At 40.6% G+C, this 26,425-nt stretch overlaps 2 protein-coding genes and 1 long non-coding RNA gene across 3 annotated transcripts in view; 2 read left to right on the top strand and 1 right to left on the bottom strand.

Annotated features, from left to right (window-relative positions):
* Positions 1–3,275: 3,275 nt before the first annotated feature.
* Positions 3,276–4,750, bottom strand: LOC116301392 (cannabinoid receptor 1-like). The gene has a single exon (XM_031710445.2). It carries the CDS (start codon positions 4,587–4,589, stop codon positions 3,567–3,569), a length of 1,023 nt encoding a protein of 340 aa, XP_031566305.2. The 5' UTR covers positions 4,590–4,750; the 3' UTR covers positions 3,276–3,566.
* A 3,198-nt stretch (positions 4,751–7,948) lies between these two features.
* Positions 7,949–26,425, top strand: part of LOC148905716 (uncharacterized) — a 44,212-nt gene continuing 25,735 nt past the window's right edge. The window contains exon 1 of the long non-coding RNA XR_016121706.1: positions 7,949–7,978. This is a non-coding gene — a long non-coding RNA (uncharacterized LOC148905716). The remainder of the gene's footprint in view (positions 7,979–26,425) is intronic.
* LOC148905717 (melatonin receptor type 1B-like) lies at positions 9,600–10,475 on the top strand. Its single transcript, XM_089040245.1, has one exon. The coding sequence runs from the start codon at positions 9,600–9,602 to the stop codon at positions 10,473–10,475; it is 876 nt and encodes a 291-aa protein (XP_088896371.1).

The following is a 26,425-nucleotide window of genomic DNA, read 5'->3' on the forward strand; positions in this document are numbered from 1 at the left end:
TAAAAGCGACTAACAATAGAGAAAAATAACTTCATTATTTTTGATAATAATTGTTAATGTTCAATTCAATTTCATCAATCATGAATCAACAATTAATAATATACCAAAGTACTTCATATATTACCTATATAAATCATAAATACTATCGAGATAATATTAATATATTAATTCATTCTATTGATATTTCAATTATTATTAATAATATATCTTAAAATTTTGAACTTCTTTTATTCCCGTTCAGAACTCTTAAATTAGATTCAATATTTTATTTTTATATTTTTAAACTATTTGTCTTGTGATTTAATTACATTTCATTTATTACATCTGTTTTTCATGATTTGTTATTGTTTAACGCCATGCTCGATCCAGCATTTCGCAAAATAACTTTCCTTCTAAGCTTTTATATCGTTTTTTTTTTTTGTTGTTGTTTTTGACCCCGACAATGATTTTGCAATAGAGTGTCAATACAGCTATTTCAAAAAATGCAGTCGGTCGCAGATTTGAAATCTGAAATCTGAGACCGAGTAACACGCTGCAAAATGAAATACATTGACAGCCGAACGATGTAGTTTCATTTTAGATTGGAATATGAAGGTGAACCTTTGAGTTAGAAATGCATTTTTTTTTTTTTTAGCCAGAAAATATAAAAGCACAAAAATTCCGTTTAGTCTAAGTTTAGTTTAGTCTTTTTTGTAATAGGTATATAAAGGGCGCTATATAAATTCTTATTTTCTTTCTGACTCATGCATGTGTTTGTATCCTTTTCCACTAACAGCTTAGGCCCCGACCACACTATACCGGATAAATTTGAATCCGAATTTTTATTTATTCGGTTAGGCCTATCGTCTACACTAGTCCGGGCGAATCCGGAACAATTCTTCACCGAAAACAAATACGGTCTCCAGAATGGAACAATTTGAAAGCGCCGGCTAGCCGTATTACTGTGGACGGAGAACATTTCGTATCCGAAATTTTTCGGATACGATGACGTTATGATTGTCATGGTAACATGGCGGGAAGGCTAAAAATTCACCGCGGGCTCAATTTCAGCTTCGATGCACATGCTCAGATGTGCAATGAAGCGTTTTTGCCGCCTCTGATCGGACTAGTGTGGACGCGAAACATTTTATTCGTTTTCATGTGTGGACGGAAAACTTTTTTTTCGGTTTCGATGTGAAAGTTGCGGATTCAAATTTACAGTGTGGACGGGCCTAAATCATCATCTTACCATACCTTTAACTTCAAACATATGGTGTGAAATGTTTCAAGCTATGAATCTTAATGCATCCTCTTATTACAATATCTCGCGCGCAGATTACTAGTAGCCTGGAGGACTTGTATAGGTGTTGAATATTTACGAAGACATTTCAGGATCTATAACTAAAGTGCATTTTTATAATTCTCGTTTAACTTCCGTCGAGCATACATTTTATCTCCCCAAAGTATGCTACAAAGTATAATGGAAGCAAATGAAAATATCTAAGGCAACCATATGAAACAAGAGCTCAGAATTTCTTTTCTTTTTTTTTTTTTTTTTTTTTTTATTTTGAATTTTTGAAGTCAAGACAAAGAATAAATTAAATTAAAAGAAAATTTCAAGATACCAACTTTAGGTCAATTATGCGGCAAACATTAAAAAGAAGCAAGCATTTCTTTCAAGTTATTGATTTAAACTCTTGAGATTGATATCATTAAATTTAGACGAGTTTTGAATCAGTGGCAATTTCCGGCAATTTTACTTCCAAATGAAAATTTGTTTGATTTCTTGAAATCTTACTTTTATTTGCTAAGTTGAAACACGAAATTTAACGCTTTTCATTTATTCTATTTTGATTTGACCAAGTTTAAAAATCACCCTATTTTTCATTTAAAAACAAAAGACATCCGTACTTTTAAACTGTGATGAACAACAAGAGGATTCGACATTGTATCTTTCTTTGAAGTTTTATATATTCTTAAAACTTAATAAAAAGACGGATCTTTTTCCAAATTAATCTTTTGTTTGAAAAATATATGAGTAAAATGTTTTTGATCTTCGTCAATTCGCGGAAGGGAGCTGCAACCATCTGTTTGGCGCCATTATGGAGTACATGGAAACTAACAAACAAACGTGATAACAGACTTAGTTAAAGATAATACAGAGAGATAGCAAAATATCTAAGTGATGCCTTTCCAGAAGTGAAGAGAGACTTTTCGGAGAGAAATGTGAGATTGTTTTGTGCAAACAACAATATCAAGAGAATGAACGTACAAAATTTTCGACCAAATCGTTCGAAAGTCTGTTGATAACGCTGTCAAATTCTTTTGTTATCAAATCAAAATATAATAAATGAAAAGCGTTGAATTTCGAGTTTCAACTTAGCAAATAAAAGTAAGATTTCAAAAAATCAAACAAATTTTCATTTGAAAGTAGAATTGCCGGAAATTGCCACTGATTGGTTTTGGTCCTCTGTTTTTGTTTTTTAATTACTCGTGTGTGTGGCATGGTGTGAATCTATTTCTATATAGGTAAAAGTTAACCACCTACAGGTCGTAGATTGCTATGGTTTGATTTTCGTTTCATTTGTAAAGAGAGCATGAAGTACTTCGTACTCTCTTGACCTGGTGCATAATCTTCTCTTCAAAACGGAGATAAAATAAAGTTGTTGTTAGCCATCTTTTATTACTGTGTTGGCTTTGTACCAACAAAATATCACTGGCTAACTCATCTATTTTTCACAAATTAGAATAAATATAGGTTCCATTTAACGAGAAAGAAAGCCGTCATAATTGATTCTCTCATAGTAAAAGCTTGTATAGTTTTCTTTATTGCATTAAAGTGCTTATAAGCCTTTGCACAATATTTTCAGAATCGATTCTTTAGATAGTGAATAGTTGATTGTGAAAATAATTCGTCATTTGAATGTTGGGTCTTTAAGATACGAAGGTTTATATTCCCAATATGTTAATGACTATGACGTAACATAAGGGATCATTTAATATACAACACTGCACTCGTTCTGGAATACAGTATTTTAAAAGCATCACCCTTTTACTCGTGACTCACGTAAAGGTTCTTACAAATTTGTTTTCAAAAAACGTCCAGCGTCCAATATTAAAAGTTGCCACAAAATAACTTAAATCCCTTATGTTACGTCATTATCATTAACATATTGGAAATATAAACCTTCTTATCTCAAAGACCCGACATTCAAATGACGAATTATTTTCACAATCAACTATTCATTATTTAAAGAATCAATTCTGAAAATATTGTGTAAAGGCTTATAAGCACTTTAAAGGATTTAGAAAAATTAGGCGGACAAAAAAATATTAACTTATCAAGTTCGGATAGATATTATACTACATCAAATTTTGTACTTCACACAGCAATAGATAAGTTAAATATAAGGATGTTTAAAATTTAAGACAGATGGCCCATTAGCTGGCTTGCCTAAAAACTACATTCACATTATTTTAAGGATTGTTAATATCCAGATCCAAAATTGCTAAAGAAATAGAAAAAAAGCATGCGGAAAAAGAATGGTTATTTGTATATTTGAAGGAAGGCTTCAAGGTGAAGGAGTTTATCGTATGCTTTGCGTCGGAACAACCGATTTTTGTTTCATACATATATGGCTAGTTAGTGATATAACTCGAGATTGCGAATCAACGATTATAGCACGAAATGAGTTTTTGTAATGTTGCAGCCTGTGGGCATATATCAGCGGATTTATCGCGCTGTTGCTGAAGAGAAATGGAACGCACAGGCGTCTGCCTGCAAAGAACCATTCAGTATCGATGCAGCTGGGACATTCAATCTCTACGTACACAAAAACTAGATACGGAATCAAAGCTACGATCATGCACAATAATATAATAAAAGCAGTTGAAACGAGCTGCTGTTCAATCTTGAGATTTCGAATTTGACGCCTGACATCTGAGCTTTCAACAACGACAGATGCGTTCCTTTGGGTAACATTTTCTCCTGATTTGTTGGCATCGATTCTTAGGCGTCTTTTTCGGAAAATCACATAAATGGCCCCGTAGGTAATAGATACTGTTGCTACTGGGAAACTGATGTGAATGTTAAGGTCAAGGTTGTGGTAAATTTGGTCGGGGATTTTCGCCAGTTGAAGCATTGCGAACACAAAGGAGTGGGTATAGATAACTGCTACCACGATGAAGATCTTTCTTTTTGTAACAGAATTTCGGTAGTAGTATGGGAAGGCCACCGCGATTAATCTTTCCACGGACAAAGCAGCGACAAGAAGGAGAGCACTGTTAACAGTGAAAAAGTAGGCGATTCCAGAAAAGTTCCCAACCGCTCCTGGATGATTATATGCTCCCATGGCGCACTCAAACCTATGAGCAGCGAAAGTGAAGTCTGAAAAAGCCCCTGTTAAAAAGTCAACGACAGCTAGTGCCCCAATGAAGACAGTCACTGGTCTACGAAGCACTTTTAGTGGATCTTTATACAGTACGTAGAGAAGAAAACCATTCCCAGCGCTTGTGAAGATGGCTAGAAAAAGAGATATCACTCCTGTTGATATACAAGTAGCCCGACGAAAAGTCTCCCCTACTTGGCTTGTTTGGTTGTTCGATACCATTCTCCCTAAAACAAGATTATCGAGCGACGTTACCAAGGCTTTAATCGCAGATTTTTGATATTGATTGAATCACAAAAGTTGCAATCAAAAGGCTTAAAAATAGTGAGGTGTCGCAGGAGAAATTGAACTTTGAAAAGCGTCGTAATCCTTCTGGCCGCCCGCCTTATATAGTGTATTCAATTAAAAAAGACCAAATGGTTAAAATTAAAAATTTCCTGTTATCCACTAATGCAACTTTTCATTAAATATTTTGTGGCTACCATGCTGCTATGGACTCCCAACTTTAAGAGGCTCTGGGTAGTTTTTGTCTGGCACACCTAGCCGCATTGAAACGGCTACAACTTCGTCTTGAATAATTCGATCTTCCAGCACTTTTCACACAATGTCATGAAAGGATTAAAGGTTTCAAAAATGATAAATTAGTTTAAAGCGGCCTTTTCATTATGACGTAATGATGACATCATAGAGATCGTTTACCGCTTATTTTCTCGAAAACGAGACATAAACTTTAAAAGCGACTTGTACCAGTCGATAGTATTCATCAAGGCACCCAACATATTGCAGTATAAAAAAAATGTATGAGAGCGTTTTTCAAATATTACGCGATGAATATTTTCATGGGCTTTTACTATTGTTTCCAGCGTGTCAACTGGTACCCTCAAAATCGGGACTTTAATTTAGTGGATTCAATATTTTTAGTAGCTAGAATATAGGTACGGATATAGACACTGTCCTTATTGAGTATGATTTAAATTGTGACTTTCTTTCTAACGTTATGGATTTTTTGATATGAAGCTAAATGACCCCATTTGTTTTCAAAGGCGATAGAAAATATCGATGAAAGCGGCATTCAAAAAATCGTCGAACGATTTTTTTCTAAATGAAGTTACTAAAAGATGTATCTTTTACAAATATTCTCCTTTAATTTCATATGCATTGAAGGGTTTTAAGGCAGTCAAATAAAAATAAGTCCGCTCACGGCTGCTTGTTGATTATTCACGCTTGACTTCCGTGTACCTATTTACGTACTAATAATTTTACATCTATTGAAAATCTTTCCGAAGCAATTTGCTGCCTCAATTGGAAAATTCACCAGTTTTTGTCAGCTTCAAACACACCGTGGACGGGGATGCCACTTAATTGGAAGAATTTGAATTCATTGACTAAAATGACCATAGATTGAAGTGCTATGTTTTTTTCAAAACACTTCAAAAGCTTTGTAATAAAGGAACTAAAACTACACAACGAGGGGCTTCAATCAAGTGACTACGTGTTGTGAGGAAATGCAAATCTTTCTGATTTTCTTGAATCATTAATAGTTATGAAGTTCCGCAACAAATTACAGCATCGTATTTGGTCAGGTGCATGAGTCCTCATACCGGATCTAAACACTGATTAAGAAACTGACCAAGACACAGATCAAGATACTGATCAAGACACCAATCAGGACACTGGCCAGATACTGATCAAGACTGATTAAGACACTGATCAAGACACTGATCCAGACACTGATCCAGACTCTGATCAAGACACTCATCAAGACACTGATCCAGACACTGATCAAGACACTGATCAAGACACAGATCAAGATACTGATCAAGACACCAATCAGGACACTGGTCCAGATACTGATGAAGACTGATTAAGACACTGATCAAGACATGTACACTGACCAGGACACTGATCAAGACATTGATCAAGACACTCATCAAGACACTGATCATAACACTGATCCAGACACTGATCAAGACACTGATCAAGACATTGATCAAGACACTGATCCAGACACTGATCCAGACACTGATCAAGACACTGATCAAGACACTGATCAAGACACTGTCAGACACTGATCAAGACACTGATCAAGACACTGATCAAGACACTGATCAAGACACTGATCCAGACCACTGATCAAGACACTGATCAACACTGATCCAACTGATCAAGACACTCATCAAGACACTGATCAAGACACTGATCAAGACACTGATCAAGACACTGATCAAGACACTGATCCAGACACTCATCAAGACACTCATCAAGACACTCATCAAGACACTGATCAAGACACTCATCAAGACACTGATCAAGACACTGATCAAGACACTGGTCAAGACACTGATCAAGACACTGATCAAGACACTGATCCAGACTCTGATCAAAACACTGATCAAGGCACTGATCAAGACACTGATCAAGACACTTATCAAGACACTGATCAAGACACGACTTATAGTCAATCGCAGCCCGTTTGCGTTTCTACACCCATATCTTAAAAATAACGGACTTGAAGTCCACATTGAGTAAATGAATCTGTAATCAAAAAAACCACCGAGGTATTTCACGAATATGGAAACATTAAATGATCTTTTACATGAATATAAAACATTATTAAAACTATAAGCGTTCACCGAAGTTATAGGCCTTCGATTTCGCGATAAATTTCTTTATTTGAGATATATGGACTTTTTTTAATGATATATCATGTTAAGGACTTTCATGGGTATCGTGCGCGCGCATCGTTTCTACGCATGAATGAAGTGAGCGCGCGCTCATAGTAATGACGTCATTCCAAGGTTTTGATAAGAAAAAAATATCAATAAAGCATCTTTAATTTCTTAAGCTCTAAAAAAAGTCGGTAACCCCCCTTTTTTATTCGTTTATTTTTTGAAAGTACTTTAGAATACTTAACTTTAGACAAATTTTAAATCTGACGATGGGATCAAATCGAATTTCATTCACGTAGGCTCCACACTTTTAGCTTGTAGCCCAATATAACATTTTATATTTCTAAATTTTAACACAAATTTCAATTGATACTTAGTTATTTGGATATTTTCTAGAAGTCTGTGAAGAAAGAATACGATCATTTTTTTCGGTAAAATATGAAATATTTTTTAGAGCTTTCCATGTTTGCGTTGTTCGCGCGTTTTTACCGTAAAAAAGTCGGGGACCCCATTTTTTATTTGCTCATTTTACTTCTAGTCAGAAGTTCATAACTAGTTATGAACTTCTGTTCTAGTATAATATTCTTTCATCATGCAAATTTTAAAAAAAATCTGACGATGAGATCTTTTGCCCTTGAATTTTCTGCAAGTATTTTTCTCTCTTGTCTATAGAAAGTATTATTGAAAATGTTACAGCCTTCGATTGCAAGAAAATTTTATTAGCAGGAAAAAACCTCATATCCTCTTCTCGTTTGTGCGGGATTCCTGTGGTTAAATCGCTCTGGGCGTCCTTTGTCAAAGGCCAGGTGTCGGAGCTAAATCCAAGATGGTGGATGAACTCGAGTGTTTCTTCTGCAAGTTTTGATTCATATTTCCGACGTTTTAAAGCTTTAAATGGCAGAAAAATCACCAAAAAGTAATCTATCTTCACTTCCAAATGAGGTAAGCTTACCAAAATATCGAGATAGAGGCGATAGCCTCGGGAACGATAGCTTTATTTCGGGATAAGTTTTATTGGTTATGAAAAATCAGTATGGCAAAATACTTTTTATATTTTTGCATTTTTGGTATCCGTATAACATTAATATAAACCTGTGAAAGCCATATTGTGGTAAATTAAAGGAAAACGTTAAAATTAGCTTTTTTGACCAACTTCGTTTGCCGCTTGAAGACGTGACGACAGAGTTGTTGCAGAAGCTGCAAACTTTCCACGAGAAAGTTTAGGGATTGTGTTGGAGATATAGCGTAGATGGAGATAGTATATCGATGAGAAGAAGAATTATACGCCAGCTAACAGTCTCCATATCTTTAATTAACCATGGCCAACGACTGTCTTCAGAAGCAATACAGTCAAGCAATGTTTTCAATGTGCATTCATTTTCACACCTGTTAAAAAGTCCGAGGTGCGATATTTCTTTTGTTATGCCACTGTTTGCTGCATTTATTATAAATTCGATAGTGAGTAAGACATTTTTATGGTTTACGATAATGATTAACATTGGTAGTCAAGGGGACGCTGGGCCACACTCATAGATAGGAAAAGTTGAGTGTTGGAGACGCTGAGAAGATATCAATATTGAGGATTGCAATTTTAATCTCAATTTTAAAACTTTTAATGACACCTGACCCTTTCTCATATAAATAATAAAAATATGTCTATAAAATCATAAAGCAAAGGACCCATCTTTCAATAGGAATATGACTCAATAGGTGGTGTATGTCAGCATCTGGTATTGCTCTTTACAGCGCTTCTCAATCACACGCGCGAAATCTTGAAAACAAATTTCGACACGTAATAAAGTTTTGGTGGACGCCAATCAAAGTTTTCCCGGCATTGTTGGAAATCACCCAATACTAAAGCTTACTTCGTCACGATGGCAAATTACATGATTTCACGCGTGTAATTGAGAAGCGCTATGTAGTGTTTAAAAAACGAGTAGGAGTGTTTTATCAGATATAAAAGCACGAGGCGTAGCCGAGTGCTTTTATATCTGATAAAACACGATCTACGAGTTTTTTGAACTGCTTAAAACACTCATGAACAATTTATAAGATTTTGGTTCAACTGGAGCCACCATACACGTCACGAACATGGATTTATATATTTCGATAGAGATTTGACGTCACGGGCATGCGCAGCCAGATTCAATAGAAGCTCCCATACGTTGGATATTGCGTGCCAAGGCAAAGACAGGCACGTTAGTCAAAGATCATTAGGGTTGACTATGACCTTGATGAAGCTCTATGTCTTCATCTAAACTTGGATGAGTATTCGAGTGGTCTTTATATAAAGATCACATGTGTCTTTATATAAAGACACATGTGTCTTTATATAAAATCACTTGAATACTAATGAAGAGGACTTTATCGGGTATAAAGGTTCATGCACGTGATGTTTATGGTGGCTCCAATTGGACCATAAGCTTATGAATTATTAATGAGTATTTTAAATGACGTAAAGATGTTTTCTCAAATGTATTAAGAACCACTGTTGTTCGGTTCTAAAGGACCATATTCTCTACTGAGCCAGGAGCGTATTGACGACGTATCTTCGAGGTCAAAAATGTCTTTTAGTGGAGTACTGAAGAATACCAGTGAAAACTTGGAAATATTTACCGAATGGAATTATTTATGGGTTCGCACAGGCTTTCCTCTAGCCTTTGCTATTACAGTTGCAAACTCCATCGCACTAGCAGTTTTCCTAAAGAAGACATTTCTTGTCAAGAAGTCCAGTTACCTTCTGGTGAACTTGACCATCGCAGATTTACTGGTTGGAATTTCTGGCATTGTCCATGGTGCTTTCATAGTGTTCTCTTCTCAACCAGATAGCTTAACTTTAATAGGCGTAACTGAATTGTTTTCTGTTGCATCAATTTCTTCTCTTACTCTTATATCTCTTGAAAGAGTGGTTGCAGTTTTTTGGCCATTCCAACATCGGCTTGCTAAGTCAGCCCATTATTTCCTAGTCATAGCAGTTGTGTGGGTTTTTACAGTTGGTCAAGTAATGCCTATCTTTTTCATACAGCAATTCCCCCAATTTTTCGATTTCAAACAGTTTTGGCCCTATGTAATTTGGATATTACTTCTTCCCACGGTGTCGCTTGCTATTATTGTCTTCTCATATCTCTCTATTTGGGTTAAACTGAAATTCTTCACCAAGTTTCGTCACTGCAGAACAATCCAAGAGAACAGCAAACTAACCAAAACATTCTTCATAGTGACTGTCGTTTCACTAGCCACTTGGTTGCCAAAAACTATAGCAGACAATATATTTTTTATAAATATACAAGAAAATTTATTCATTTATAAAGACGCAGGTCTTTATGTAGCCTTATTTTTCCTGCTTCTCATGAACTCTTTTTTGAATGTAATTGTATATTCGTTCAGAATGCCTGAATTCAGGAAAGAACTAAAGGATATGTTTTATAAATGTAACTGATGGTAAAGGAAAGCAAGGGAATGTACAATGTGAAGAAAATGGTTTGCATTAAATCAAAAGAAAAAAGAAAAAAAAAGGTTTTAAAATAAGGTGGCATTTTCACAGTGTGGCTCATCATCCACTGAATTCCAAGTGGAATTTAAAGTTGATTTTTATATTTAATGTATATGCGAAACTCTGTTTACACAAAACGACGCTGGTCAGGACATTGGAATATGATTTATAGCTTTACTTTCATAATTTCCTATTTAGTGTATTCATTTAGAAGCTCGAATCCAGGAAGGAAATGAGGAATATGAACTTAGTGAATATAGTCTCTCTATTTACTAGTGTTACTCCTAGTTACTGTTTTGTTTTTGTTTTTGTTTTTGTTTTTTTCTTTTACTTTTTTCTTTTCTTTTCTTTTCTTTTTTTTCTTTTTCGTAATATGATATTTATATAATAAGTACAATTTAATGATACGACCATTGACAAAGTTTAATCATTTAGAATTATTAAACCAATACTGAGCAAAATATAATCAAGTGTTGATTTATCTTGAAATAAAGCGATTGTCAAAACTCTAATCAAAACTGTCATCAAATGGCAGAGATCCATCACAGAAAATGAACGAATTTCATCTAGTTAATAAAATTTCGCACCGATGACCTTGTAGTACTTCAATTGACTGGAGCCTAATGAAGTAAATTAAACGTTTTCTGTCTATAAGCAGGCTTTTCGCTTTAGGCGCGCTATTCGCGATGCGATGCAAGATTAATCTGCTCACAAAGATGTCCGAAATAAAGCAAGTCCAAAAAAGAACCTTTGAACAATCGGGGAAAAAAGCATTTTTTATTCAAAAAAAGTATTACAATAGCAAACTCCATCGCGTTTACAGTTTTCCTGAAGAAGTCTTTCCTTGTCAAGAAGTCCACCTACCGTCTTGTGAACTTGACCATCTACTCGTTGAACTGGCTGGTACATTTTGAATCCATATGTTATGTCAATACCTGCCTCGTACGACAGTATTATGGATGATTTATGGATGCATTAATTTGTACAGATTGTATCTTGCTGCATCCATTGCTTGTCGACTAAATAAAACAATAAAATTTCGAATGTTGTCGATACCCTGAAACAGTGCACGGCTAACTCTCAGATCGAGCGCTTGAACAACTGTACTTGAGCTGATCTAAGGCATCTAATTAATACATCGAACCCTGAAACATCCTCTAGGTTTCTTTAACCAGAGCGCGAATAAGTCACAGAATGAATCACAGTACTGAAAAAGTTTAGGACCGACCGTTAGGCGGGTGGGGTTGAGCTCGTACGTCTTTAAAAAAGAGTAAAGTAAAATAAAAAATTTTTTTCGATCATGCAATATGCAGAAAGTAACTTGGTCAGTCTTCCAAGCCAGGGCTCAATCCTAAACCACTCGATCTACTTACAGGAAATTCGGAGAAAAGTCAGTGTTACCCCTACACAAACAACCTCCAAACGGCTTATTGGCTTGGTGTGTTAAATTTCATTTTATTCATTGCTCTCTCCTTTTTATCTGATGGAAATTGTAAAGTAAGGTCCCAGTGTGTTCTCTTTACAGTTTGAGACATGTTCGTCTATAAGTAAGTCCAGAAGCCTCTCTTCAACAACCTTCACATCCCTTTGTCAATATCATCTTACTTCACCCTTAGGTGATTGATCAATGAACAGCGCTATAAGTTAATCTGGTTGATGATTCTTGAGTCAAGTAGGCGCCGCCTGATCGTTATATTGATTTGATGATTTTCTTGCCTTGGTTATTATGAAGTACATTTAAGACCAGTTTCATCTTGATGTCAGTATTTAATAAAACAAGAAATATTAACAAATAATTTAATGTTCACAGATCAAAAGAATACGACTCAATCGAAAATAGGACAAGTTGAAATCTAAATTGAAAAAAAAAAAAAAAAAAAAAACAGCTGTAGTTTAATATTGAAAAGGTTGTAGTTTAACATTGAGAACCGCTAGGTAATCAGTATATGAACTGTCATGACGACTACCATAGTGTTAGCCCTCATAAAATGAAATTTTATCAGGGACATAGGCCATCGACCAACCAGCACGATTATGTCTTTTTTTAAGCACCATTATCTCAACTTTATTGAGATGGCAGTTCGAAGTTCAGTAAAGCATGTCATAAAGTATAAGACAGTATGTTGATAAGATGTTTATTAAATTTTCATCGGACTAAAATAAGATTTCACGCGTGTAATTGAGAAGCGCTTTAAGAGGTAAAGATGTTTTCTCAAATGTATTGAAAACCACTGTTGTTCGGCTCTAAAGGACCATTTTCTCTACTGAGCCAGGAGCGTATTGACGACGTATCTTCGAGGTCAAAATGTCTTTCAGTGGAGTACTGAAGAATACCAGTGAAGACTTGGAAATATATGACGAATGGAATTATTTGTGGGTACGAACAGGCTTTCCTCAAGCGTTTGCTATTACAGTTGCAAACTCCATTGTACTTGCAGTTTTCCTAAAGAAGACATTTCTTGTCAAGAAGTCTAGTTACCTTCTGGTGAACTTGACCATCGCAGATTTACTTGTTGGAATATCTGGCATCGTTCATGGTGCTTACATAGTGTCCTCTTCCCAACCAAATAGCTTCGCTTTAGCCAACGTAACTGCATTGTTTTCTTTTGCATCAATTCTTTCTCTGACTGTTATATCTCTTGAAAGAGTGGTTGCCATTTTTTGGCCATTCCAACATCGCATTGCTAAGTCATCCCATTACTTCCTAGTCATAGCAGTTGTGTGGTTTTTTACAGTCACTCAAGTAATACCTATATTTCTTATTCATCATTTTCCCCATATTTTCGATATCAAACAATATTTGCCCTATATACGTGGTTGCATAATACTTCTTCCCGCGGCGTCACTTGCCATTATTGTCTTCTCATATCTCTCTATTTGGGTTAAACTGAAATTCTTCACCAAGTTTCGTCACTGCAGAACAATCCAAGAAAACAGTAAATTAAGCAAAACGCTCTTCATAGTGACTGTCGTTTCACTATCCACGTGGTTGCCAAAGACTATAGCAGATAGTATTTATAATATCATACATATACATAGTTTTTATATTTATAAAGATGCAGGTATTTTTGTAGCCTTATCATTCCTGTCTCTCATGAACTGTCTTTTGAATGTAATTGTATATTCGTTCAGAATGCCTGAATTCAGAAAAGAACTAAAGGATATGTTTTATAAATGTAACTGATGATAAAGGAAAGCAAGGGAATGTACAATGCGAAGAAAATTTACGTTATATTAAAATAAATATATAGGGTTTTAAAAGAAGGTGGCATTTTTACAGTGTGGCTCTTAAAAAAATATTTAATGTTCACAGATCAAAAGAATACCAATCAATCGAAAATAGGACAAGTTGAAATAAAGTAAAAAAGCGGGTGTAGTTTAGCATTGAGAACCACATTGAAGGACATTAAAGACAAACATATTAAGACAAGCTTCGTGTTGATGTCAGTATATAATGAAACAAGAAATATTAAAAAAATAATTTAATGTTCACGGTTCAAAAGAATCCAATTCAATCGAAATACTAAGAAATAGTTGAAATTAAAAATAAATACACCCCAACATGTCAGGTGGTCTGGCAAAAAATCAGGTGTACTTTAGCAGCAGCAGTAAGGGGGACTCGCGGTCAATGTCAAAGATTTACCGGTTTTACAGGCGGTTTAAGGAAGGCGCCGGCAGCGGGAAATGCCCGCGCGACAAGTCCTTACTGCTGCTGTGTTGGGAATCAAAGATATCGCAAACGGAGGTTAAGATATCCTTTACATATAGATGGACACCATCACAAGCATTCGAAATAAATCTGTGCGCCGACTGCGAACTCAGGTGTTGGATCGCCTGGATGCTGACTTTGCCTTCACAACATTTATGGAGGGAGATACGGACGAGACGATGACAGAAGAAAGGGCTGAAAGAATAATGAACTTAATACCCGAAGGTAACTACCGGTTGGAGCTAACGTTCATAAAGTATTTAGACGGCGAGTGGATGATAGAAAAGGGGCGCAATCCTATCAGGGCGTCTGGTAAGAAGGACCTGTTTGTCTTAAACGAAAACACGCGCCCGGGAGCATTGGTAGGAATAGACATGCTGTTCTACGAGGTTGCTTACCCTGTTACCGTAGTCATTTACGGTGCGTACAAGATAAAGACGCCAGACGTTAAGAAGTTGAAACCGATGCGACATCCCGGTAATTGCGTAGGGAAGTTAGTAAGAGAGTTCTTTGAAGACTCCTCTCGGGGCGGTAAACTGACTTTAAAGAGAAGAGAAGCCATCAGGAAATGGGGAAAAAATACTAATAGGACCGGAGGGTCGATAGACAACATCAAGAAGTTAGAAACGGCGCTGGAGAGGCGAATCCATGTGAAAGATATCACCGACGGCTTTATTTACTCCGGAACACACAAATATGGGGGCCGTGGTGCGCCTATAGTCATCTACCAGCACAATGGGCACGCCTGGCGCGAACTGCGATTCCCAAGAAAGAAGGAAACGAAGGTCTATAAGAATTCTCCATTGGCAGAGTTAATCCATGAGAATTCCATTTGGTTGATGGATTCAGAAGGAAGTCAGTTTATGACGCAAGACGGCACTTTGTATCGACCCGAAATTGAACAACAGCGCATTCAAAGCGCCTGTGAGACCTTAGGGGAAGACTTCTCTGACGAGGTCCTTAGCAGTCGCAGCTTGGACTTCTTAGCCGCAAAGAAAAGAAATGGATGGAAACCTGCCCCAAAAGAGTTCGGAGACATAGCCAAAGCCTGTGTAGAACACGGTCACGGTGGTCTGTGGAACATGGAGTACGACAAAGATGAGTATGTGTCGCTGGATATGAAACACTGTTACCCTGCAAGTTTTAAAGGTCTAGGGGATTGTAAGGAATATTACGACCGTTACGGACATCCAGACTCCCAATTCTTCCGCGTTTCGTTAGACGGTCACTACGACGCCCCAGCAACTGGATTCGTACGATTAACGTCTTGGAAGTTGGCTAAAGACTTACATCCCATAATTTACGCGTGGTACGGGAAGCATCTACAAGAGAAAGAATGGATACCCGTACCTCTATTGAAGTTCTTTGAAGAGCGCAAGCTTTTAAAATACACGGCGCATGAAGCCATACTTTGTCATGGCGCCTTTACGCAATGGCTCCCAGAACACAACCCCACAGCACGCGTTGTCATAGGAAAATTCACGCAGGGCGCTAAGGAGGGCGAGAAACACATGCAGCGACGCCTGATAACAGACGAAGGAGAGTTAAGCTTCCTTATTAAGCGCGCCCACGAACAAGGAACAATGGTGTCTGTGGAGAAATGGGACTACTTCATAGAAGGTCAGAAAGAACAGAAATGGAATGCACTTTGTTACTACCAAGACCACAGGCCGCAATATTACCACCTGCGTGCGAGTATGTTAGCATATGCGCATATTAACCTACTTGCGATGCTCCTACGGTTTGACAAAGAGGACGTTCCGCGCGTAGCCACGGATTCCTTGTACGTAAAGCCTGAAGTGTTAGAGAAGATGAAAGAATTCTACACCGAAGATGAGTTGGCGGAAAGTGGTCAATGGCGCGTTAAAGATGAGGAGATAAAAGCATGGAGAGAACGTGTAGAATATCACGGAGAACATCTTTGCGGTAGCGTGGAACCAACCGGGGAGCCACTGCCTTCGGTTGCCGACCCCATTTCCTACCAACGCTTCTCTTACCTCTACGGTACAGGAGGCAGCGGTAAGACTACGCGTGTGTTAGAACTCTTTCCTAAGATAAAGGTGCTAACGCGAACGCATCGTTTGGAAAGAGAAATCTGCGAAATGGGTTACGACGCGCAGACCTACCACAGCTTCTTCCGTTGGAATGGCCAAAAGTGGGTACCAGAAGCCATCCACGACATACCTCCGGTGATACTTTGGGATGAGATTTGCACCGTTCCTTTAGAAATCCTCAAAGAATTCGTAGAATTCCTCCGTGGAAAGTGTCAAGTAATATTCGCCGGAGATCCCTGCCAGCCTCCTCCAATAGCCGGAGAGATGCCCCACGAATGGTTAAAAGGAATGGTAGACCATGCAGAGGAAATTAACGCCGACTACCGCAGCAAAGACCAAGTACGTAAATTAAAGGCGGAATTAAGGGGCCTTAGCGACGCGGAACAAAACAAGATACTACGTAAGCACATACGAGCGAAGAAATACGAGGACTTTCTATACGCCTGGCATCCAAAGGATTTGGTGCTAAGTAGTAAGCGCGCGGCACAGTCTCGCATACAGAAAGACCTGTTCGAAATACACCAGGAGCGCTTTCCTAGTCATTTGGTGCCTGTTTGCTACAAACCCCACGATACCCGCATGCAAAAAAGAGACGTCTGGGTACCTGGTACCGACGTTCAACTGCAGAACGCTGTAACGCACGATAAAGCCTGGGTACCCATAGAAAAGGTGGAAAAAATAACCTCCCATCCAGATTGGCGCTTAGGCTATTGCATGACAGTCCACAGCGCGCAAGGGCTTACCATAAAAGAAACCTTATGGATCATAGACCAGCGGCTGTGTTGGAGCAACCTTATCTACACTGCCGTAAGCCGCGTAGAATATGCCAAGCAGTTAAAAAGAGCCTGGGGTCCGCAACTGCGCTACGACCGCACCCCAGAGGACGTAGCCAAAGAGAACATTGCTAAGAAACTCCTTCGCTACAAAAGACACGACGAAGAAAAAAATATGACGTTCGACCTATGCGCGGACGACGTCTATAAGAAAGGGGCAAGGTGTGCCAAATGTAACATACCTCTACTATGGAGGTTTGACCCAAATGACGATCAGCAGTTCTCCGTGGATCGCATAAATAATAAACGCGGCCATTGTAGAGGCAATGTAAGACTGACATGCCTAGAGTGCAATCGGGCGCGTGGTGCTGCGCTACTCTGAGTCTTTGGGGACTATGAGCAGCTCTTCCATGACAAATCCGCGACTTGGGCCATTTAGGTAATACAACACGGGTTGCCCTTCCTTGGTGACGGACTTCGAAATCTCATACGTTTCCAGGGACCAGTTAGGATCCGTGGCTCTCTTACTGCCACCTTCGAGTTCCCCCGGCTGATAGAGGTATCTGACCACTATGTCGCGGGGTAGCTTTTTTTCCTTTAGTCCGACCGCCCTCGAACTTCTGACGTAGGACTTGTGTTCCACGTGTTTCTTTTTTATGGCATCCCTGGGTTTCATTCCCGTAGCCCTGACCGCCTCGTTGTTCAAAGCCGCGACGACCTGGGGGAGCCTCTGAGTCCATTCCCTGTTGCGTTTGGAGGGATCTTCCAGCTCTTTCCAATACTGGTACCCAAAGAGACGCTCGGCCAGGGTCTTATTGAATCTTTCGACGATGCTCTGACCCCTGTGGTACTCAGCTTCGGCTCTCCTAATCTTAGTGTCGTGGTCTTTCAGGGTCTTAGTAACCACGCCCATGAACTCCGTCCCCGCATCCACTTGCAGCAGCTTAGGCCATTTCAAGACGCGCTTATAAATCCTACCTAGGGCTTCTGCGACTTCTCCAGAATCCTTGCTGGTTATGGGTTCGGCGTCCTTGTATCTACTTGCGATATCAACTACGGTCAAAGCGTATCTATAGGTCTTCTTTCTCACCTTGTCGTGCGGTAAGAAAAGCAAATCCGCCTGATGAACTTCATTGGGGGTATTTACGGTGAAGCTGGGCCTCGGAATGTACTTCGGCACGGGAAGATAAACCTGCCAGAGGGTTTGTTTTCTTAACCAGTTCTTAGCCGTTTCTTCTGATACCCTGGCCGCGGTCGCGAGTTTCTTGATAGCTGACGCTCCTTTCCAATAGCCTTCAGGCCTATAGTAAATCCTCTTGAGTTTGTCCTCTACGCGGCCCATTATATGAATTCCAAAACGAGATTGATCTTGCGTCCGTTGAAATCCACCGTCTTTCCGTCCACTTTGATGGTGATGTTTATGCTTTCTACCAAATTAGACAAGTCATAGCTTAAAGAAATGGGCGCGTATTCTACCAGGTCAAATGGATTACCCTGAGGTAGAAACTTGGACATAAGAGAAGACTTTCCTCCATTGTTGTAACTATGAACCAAGTCGCAATAGACTTCGTAAGAGGATGCGACTTTCCATTTCACAGGTATGGCTGTGTTGGTAATTTCCTTGCCTGAGACACCTAGTAAAGATCCTAATGCATCAGCTTTTCCTAGGGTTACCGAGAAATTGTTAGGAAGATTATGTTTGAAGGTCATTTCGTGCGGCAGCCCTGTGGTGAGAGTATAACCGCGCTTGGCGAGCTCCTTAGCAAGGGTGATTGGCGTGTAATGTCCATCGGGTAGCATTACGCTTTGATAATTGTTAGATCCCTTATGCACGGTGACCATACCATTGACTAAATTATACCAAGAATTGTACAAAGAGCAACTAACCAGCCTAACCTTATGGGCTTTGATGGGGGGATTCAAATAAGTGGTAAAGTTATTCTTGTCGCTTTCCAAAAAGACGATCATATATTACAGGGGACAAGTCCCCTTCGTTAGAGCAGATACGCCAAAGCTACGCCTCCCGCCAGCCCTGCGACTCCTACAAAGACCAATTCATTGTCTTTTTGTTTCTTAGAAGGCTGGTAGTAATTCTTGAACTGAGGCTTTCTTAACCCCGTTAATGCCGCGGGGTGTGCTTGCGCATAGAGCTTAAAGGCGTAGTCTGTATTTTCGAAGTTCTTGTCTGCCTGCATCTTGTCTTGGTAGTTCTTATCCAACCAATCCCTGTAAGCTTGTCTTTTTTCATTCCAAGCTGCCACGTCTCGCTGATATTTCTCCAGCGCTAAGTCGTGTCTCTTTCTTTCGGCGGCTAAACCTCCGCTTTTGTCGCCTCTGACTAATCTATCCAAATACTGACCACCATAATTAGCTCCAGTGAATGCTAAAGCTGCAATAACTCCACCTGCGACCACGCTAGCCATTTATACATTAGGAATGTACTTTTCCTTCTGTAGGTAATTCTTTGCCATGATAGCCCCGCCTACGGCAGCGGTCATCTTAGCAAAATTAGCGAAGCTCTTGCTTGGGTCTTCAGTAAAGTCTTCTTTGAGCACTTTCTTACCTACCCAACCAATACCCGCAACGATGGAAGTAATGATAGCTGCTTCTTCAACAGTTTTCAATAACGCGGTCGACATTATATTACAAAGCGAGAAGGAAAATCTAGGTCGCCACGGCACGTGGTGATAAATCTACTCCATTTCAGGGATCTTACTTTTTCTAACAGCCGGCTCCACAGGTGCGTGCACGGGCGCGTGATATGTTGGTGGTTCTACTTTTGGCTTCGTAGCCCGCCATTGTAAGTAAAGGCTGCCTGCTGCTATAGCAACTCCTAACGCGCCAATGACGTACCCAGGATTAATGAAGGATTCCTCTTCTTTTTCCTCCACCTTTTCTTCTTTTTTGGCTTTGTTCTTTTTATTCATCTCCGCGAGCTTCTTACCGGCAGCGACTCTGCCCGGAGATTTAGCCTTGGTAATCTTTTGCTCCTCTTGGGGCTGCTCTACCTTCGACTCTGGTTCACTCATTTATATCTAAGGACTTGAAGGACTTGATAAGTACTTGACTAAGTACTTAAGGACGACTTGGAAATAACCTGGGCGCAACCTGACCAAGTACTTAAGGACGACTTGACTAAGTACTTGAGGCGACTTGATCAGGTACCTCAGCAAGTGCTGCCTGGAAGACCTTTTCGACTTCTCTGTCCTTTTTGAAGTCCTTCCAAGACATCGTAAGTTCCTTCAAGTCGACGTGCTGAGCTACGTGCAAAGCCGCAGAGGCGACTGCCATTAACTTACCGCACTTCAAAGACAACCACCCACAGGTTATCTTAAGTTCTTGGGCGATAACGTAGTCCTCGCTTATGTCCTTCCGCAGTTGCTCCACGTCGTCTATGGGCAGCGCAAGTCCAAGCAATTTAGTGGCAAGTCGGATAGCGGAGTCTGCTACGGCGTCCGTGGTCTTACTTGCAAGGGCGGCCTCGTATCTCTTATGGAACTTCTTGACTTCTTCTTCTGGCAACTTATTAACCTGCTCATGGGTAAGTTCCTTGCCTATCATTTCTTTACACTTCCCAGAAGACACAAGGATGTTGAGTTGTTCCTTGAGGCTACTTTCATCTAGCTGTGTGGGGACTTCATCTAAGAGCTGCTCAATGTCCATATATCTTTATGGAATACGGAAACCTCAAAGAGAAGATCATCTTGGAATGTTGGTGCGTTTTTAGGTGCCGCATGTATTCGTGTAACTGTTCCTTGGATATCTCACCGCCGTAGTCGCTTAAGATGGTTTCCAGGTCTGACTTGCTCGGAGTATAAAATACGACAAGTGAACCTATGTTTTCCCTGAAGGGCTTAGAGACGCTGGTAAGCTGCTGCGAGAGCAACCAAACGCTGATATTGTCGTGTCTACCGCTGAAGGCGAGTTTAACGAGCTCGGAAGTGCGTCTTTTTACGTCGTCCCCACAGGCAATGTCATCCAGTATGAGTAAAGTCTGTGTATCCTTAGGGAATTGTTTGTGCCAAAACTTAAAATGGCCGGATAACTCGTTAGGATCTAAGATATCTACAAAGAAGTCGTCATCTTTCACTCCTATGCCCGTCCAGGTGCGGTTATTCACGTAGGTGGGGCATAATAGCACGACGTAGTCGAAACGGTATCTAAAGGGTCCTAATAGCTGCTCCACTACGAATTGGGTCTTTCCGCAGCCGGTGGTCCTACTATCAGAGCGTTACAAGGCATGTGATCTGGGTTCATTTATATTTAAACTTATTCGCTAAAATATATGGAGCCAGTGGAAGCAGTGCAAAGAATTGTCGCCGACGCAAAAGATAAGAGAGACACCATTGAAATGCAAAGGGAGGAAATTGATCGCCTTAAAGAGCGCGTGCAGGAGTTGTACGATGAAATGTGCGGCCTGAAGCGTGCAGAACGGTTTGGCGCGCTGATAACTATGGCAACGTGGGCTAAAGAGTCCGTTAAGGACTTCATGCGATATCCCCTGTAGAATGTTAACAATAAGGTTAAATCTTTGTTAAGGATGCCTGGAAACTATTTAAAAAGTGTCTTAGAATGTTAACAATAAGGTTAAATCTTTGTTAAGTCGCCCATAAGCTATTCCAAAAAATGCCTCAGAATATTGACAATAAGGTTAAATCTTTGTTAAGTATATGTGGAAACTATTTAAAAAGCGTCTCAGAATGTTGACAATAAGGTTAAATCTTTGTTAAGGATGTTAAATGGAGGCTAAGATACTGTTAAGTATATATGGACTGCTTGTTGTGTAAGAAGGTGTTCAGCACCAAACAAAGACTTCAATACCACGTTCGTCGCGGCGTTTGTACAAAGAAACCCCTTAGCCGCGCTTGTAAGGATTGCGGTAAGGAATTCAGCACCGTTCAAAAGATGCAACAACATCAGGATAAACGCATTTGTGGGCTTTGTAAGGACTGTAATAAGGAATTCCCCAACCCCTTTGAAATGCAGCAGCATCTGAAAAGGGGCGTCTGTAATCGAACCAGACAGTGTAGTTTCTGTAATAAGATACTTAGTAGTCGTCAACGTTTACAGACGCACCGGAAAACACATGAAGTGAATTATAGGTTTCTCTCCCGCGCTTACGACTTGGAAGGCGTGGATTGCTACCAATGTGCGGATTTGATGTGTCGCTGCCCGCATAAAGAGGACTACTTAAGGAATCGCATAGATTACCATAAGAAGATAGTCCGTACTTTCCCCTCTTTTGAACGCGCCGAAGGCGTTCCGTGGACTAAAAGGGAGTATTGGAGGCAGGAGTGCGATCGTTGTGGTTGTGTTAGAGAAGAGGAACATATCTTCAACTGCCTTAACAAAGATTTAACCTAAACGTCAACATTCTGAGACACTCTTTGAAATAGTTTCCGGGGTGTCTTAACAAAGATTTAACCTAAACGTCAACATTCTGAGACACTCTTTGAAATAGTTTCCACATATACTTAACAAAGATTTAACCTTATTGTTAACATTCTGAGACACTTTTGAAATAGCATTTCTTGGGGCCTTTAATAGTAAGGTAGGGTTTGCGCAAAGAGTCTCAAATCCCATCCTTATTTTTATTTATTATTATTAAGGATAATGAATAATAATAAATAAAAATAAAGACCCCTTTAAAGGGGCCTTGCAGAGTCCCCTAAGTATATGGTAGCCTACTTCACGGCATTCTGGGAGGCATTCTAATTACCCTTTCAATATATGGACTGTATTACTTGCGAACTACCTGCCGACTGCATTACCCCTCGTAAGCCACCGATACCCAAACCGCGTAAAAAATACACCTGCCTTCATTGCGACAGGGTATTCTCCGAAGGATCCTTTGTGGGGCATTGGTGCTCCGCGGATCCTAAAGCGCTGCGGACTTTAGCAGACGCGCTTAACTACAAAGAGGAGATGGAGTGACTCTTCTTTCAATGTCAAACTTCCATCGGCCATTTACCTTACCATAGCTGCGTAAGTGTGTGAATTCCTCGCCCTGAATTACGTACCGCACGCAATCCGGCGCCCAAAGGGAATATTCCTTGCCTTCTAAGTCTTTGAGGACTAACCGTAAACGGTCGATGTCTTCGAAGACGACGTAATTTTTTATTTCGTATGCTTTACCGCAAATCAGGTCACGCCAGTGTATTTGGTTGACGATCATTATATCTATGAAATATTCTTAAATGCGTTGCCCTTGTCTCCGTAGTCTTGAAGCGTTTGCAGCACCACCGACAGGGAATACGGATGCCTTCCGCGTAGTTGCTAAGGGCACGACAGATGACGTCATAATCGTTGCTAACCATGGTCAGGTAACCATTCGCGTCATACTGCGAAATTATCTTGCGTTGGTCTGCGGAGAGTATGCCATTTCCTTTCGGCGTCTTTAATTCGATGCAAAGCCCTTCATACCTTAAATGCGCGTTCAGTATTAAGAGGTCGGGTTGACCCCTTTGATAACCCTTCTGCCAGCATTTTATGCGTTTGCTGTCAGAATCCTGCAATTCCCCTAAGCCGGGCGCTATGAGCATCTGTGGGTAGAAGCGGCGTATGTAGTCCACGACTTTCTTATGCAGGTCGAACTCATTTTCCATTTTGAAGACTAACTTGTTAGGACTATCGAACCGCCCTTCTATTTCATACTTACCTGTCTTTCTCAATGAGGGAAGAACGTCCTCGAGGACCCAATCCTGGAATGCCTCTGCCGTTGGCATCTTAGAGCTAAATATTAGTTGATACAACCCAGATTCGGTTACGTACAGGGAATTAGGCTGTGAATACGAGGGGAGGCGATTCACCTCCACTCTAAGTTTGCTAAGCTTTACCTTATACTTTTCACGAACATGCACCTTAATTGCATCTTTTGGGCGTTCGTAACCCAACGCCAGCGCCACTTCCTTTGCTTTGAAGTATAGTTTATCGCCTTGCACTATGCATTGCAGTTTGGTTTCGTTGTTTTCGAATACGCGAAGCATTATATACCAACGATATTTTTTTATCAAAAGGATGAGCGAGTGGATCAATAGGCAACGCTCTTTAGCTGATTCATTTCTACGCTCAGTTGCGCGTCAGACACGACGAAGACGTAGCAGTTTATTTTGTCGCCGTCGCCCGCGGAGGCATTCTTGGTGCGCTTGATCTCCAATGTTATGCCATCCTGCGTATTTACTAGACGTAAACCCTGGCCATGTAGGTCTTCGTCGTTAATGGTGCGCATGTCAATCCACAGCGCATACTTATCCTTAAAGAATTCCTCGGGGCTAATTTGGTCGCCAAACTTGCGCTTTGCCTCCCTGTACACGTCTGCGGGCTTTATTCCCTGGGAGTACACCTTGTTTGGAACGCCGTTGATATTCACGCCAACGTTGGTAATGTTGGGGTTGTGAAAGGCTTCGGAGTCGCGCTTACCAGCCTCGTAGGGTTTGGCAAACACCAGCATTAGCCCCGTGAGACTTCTTCGGGGGAGGTTAATGCTTTGGTTGATAACCTCATCCGTCTTATCCAAGAAGCTAAACGTCTTATACATTACTACGTGGTCGTATAAGAATGCCTTCCCGGAGCTGTATTCCATGCCAGCGCTACGGGCCAGCTCTTCGCTGTACACCGTTTCGTACTGTAGCTCTAAGTTGGTAATAGAGTATGGGGTTGTTGTGGTAAGTGCAGTGGTCAGCCCACCAATGATGTTATTAGCATCTGCTAAAGTTACTTCAAACTGTAGCTCGGATAACTGTCTTGGGTAATACACACCGTGATTCGTGATTACTTCAAAGTCCAGTGGTATGACATACTTGCTACCATAGGCGGTCTTTATTCGCTTTGCGTCTGCCACTGCGGTTTCTCCGCTGCCGTCAGTAGGTTGCGTTTTCGTAGGTGTGCGGACCTTACGTAGAATGACACTACCAATTCCTTGTTCTATCCTTTGCGCGCGGTCAAAGGCTGTCAACCATAGATCCTTATAGGTGGTATACAGATCGTACCTATTTAAGTCCAGCAAGGATTCCCCGGCGAACTTTACGCGCATCTTAGAAACGATGTTGCGACCCACGTTGTTAACGATAATCCTTTCATCTGTGGGGCTTGACTGCACCGCTAAGTCGAACCTTAAAGCCAAGGTGCCGGGTACTAAGACTAGGTTATCTGTTAGGCGGGGTACGCCTACGTACAAGGTTTCCCCTGGCTTTGCGCTAGAAGGTGTGAATGTGACCCGATGAAAGGTGCGTTCTGCCTTTAGTCCGCCAACCTGCTTAGGTAATACGTTGGGGTTTAACTTTGAGCTTATCATATATAATGGAAGTAGAAGGAACAGACCCCGACTTCGATCCCACCACTGAGGAAGGTCAGGCTGACATTAACGACGGTGATGAAGAACCGCTGCTTCCCACCCAACAAGTCGACGATTCCCTAAGGGATAGGATTGAAAAGGCCCTAAGACATCCCAAAGCACGCGAGTACACGTTTCCGCGTGAGCACATAGAGCTTCAAAACATGGGCGAGCCGGAAGCAGCCGCGCGGGAAACCGTAGAGTGGGCAACGCAAGAGCTAAGGCAACGTTATTCCCACTTTGATGCTGACGACGTAAAACTCACAGAACGCGGAAACAAAGTTCTCATAAGCGTTCAAGACCTAAGATTTCCTGACAAAGACCGCTGGACGAAACCACAACCCCTCTTTGATGAGAATGGTGACGTTAGGGGCGACGTCTCAAGATTAAAAGGCTTTCAGCAGGCTACTAGGAGCATGTTAGAAAGGTTGCAAACCCTGAATGAAAAGGTTGCGCTAGAAAAACGCGTCGAGGAACTACAAGAAACACTGGCGGAAAGGGAAGCAGATTACATGAGACAGAACCGACTACTTCTCGATGCTCAAAAGAGAGAACTTGACGACAAAAATCAAAATATGATGGAAATGAGAGAACAAAGAGACAATGTCCTACGCGATAGAGACCAAGCCCAAAAGGCCTTCGAGCTCGCCCTGCAAGACCTGGATATGAGCAAGGAAGAAGCTAAAAACTTGCATATCACCATAGCCGGCTCTTTGGAGGAACGGCGGCAGTTGGTTGCCGAAATCAACACCAAAGAAGAGCAAATCCGGCAAATGAGTCAGGCTATTGAAGACCTGGAGGGGCAAATAGAGCGGCAGCGAGAAGTAGTTGCGGACCAGACTCGTCCCGAAGAGGAAAGGGAGGCAGCTCAAAGGGAATCAGAAACCCTTCAGGTACGCCTTGCGGAATTACAGGCGCAAAAGGAGAAGCTGGAAAAGGAGCTGGGGCTTACCACCAAGGAAAAGGTAAAAAGAGCTCTGGTGAAGTATGGTATTCCGCTGGCATTTGCGGTTGCTATTTCGAGCGTA

The sequence above is a fragment of the Actinia tenebrosa genome, unplaced genomic scaffold (assembly GCF_029948245.1).
Source record: "Actinia tenebrosa isolate PJP-AT-01 unplaced genomic scaffold, QUT_ActTen_1.0 PGA_scaffold7__59_contigs__length_16204524, whole genome shotgun sequence".
In the NCBI taxonomy this organism is placed as follows: Eukaryota; Metazoa; Cnidaria; class Anthozoa; order Actiniaria; family Actiniidae; genus Actinia; species Actinia tenebrosa.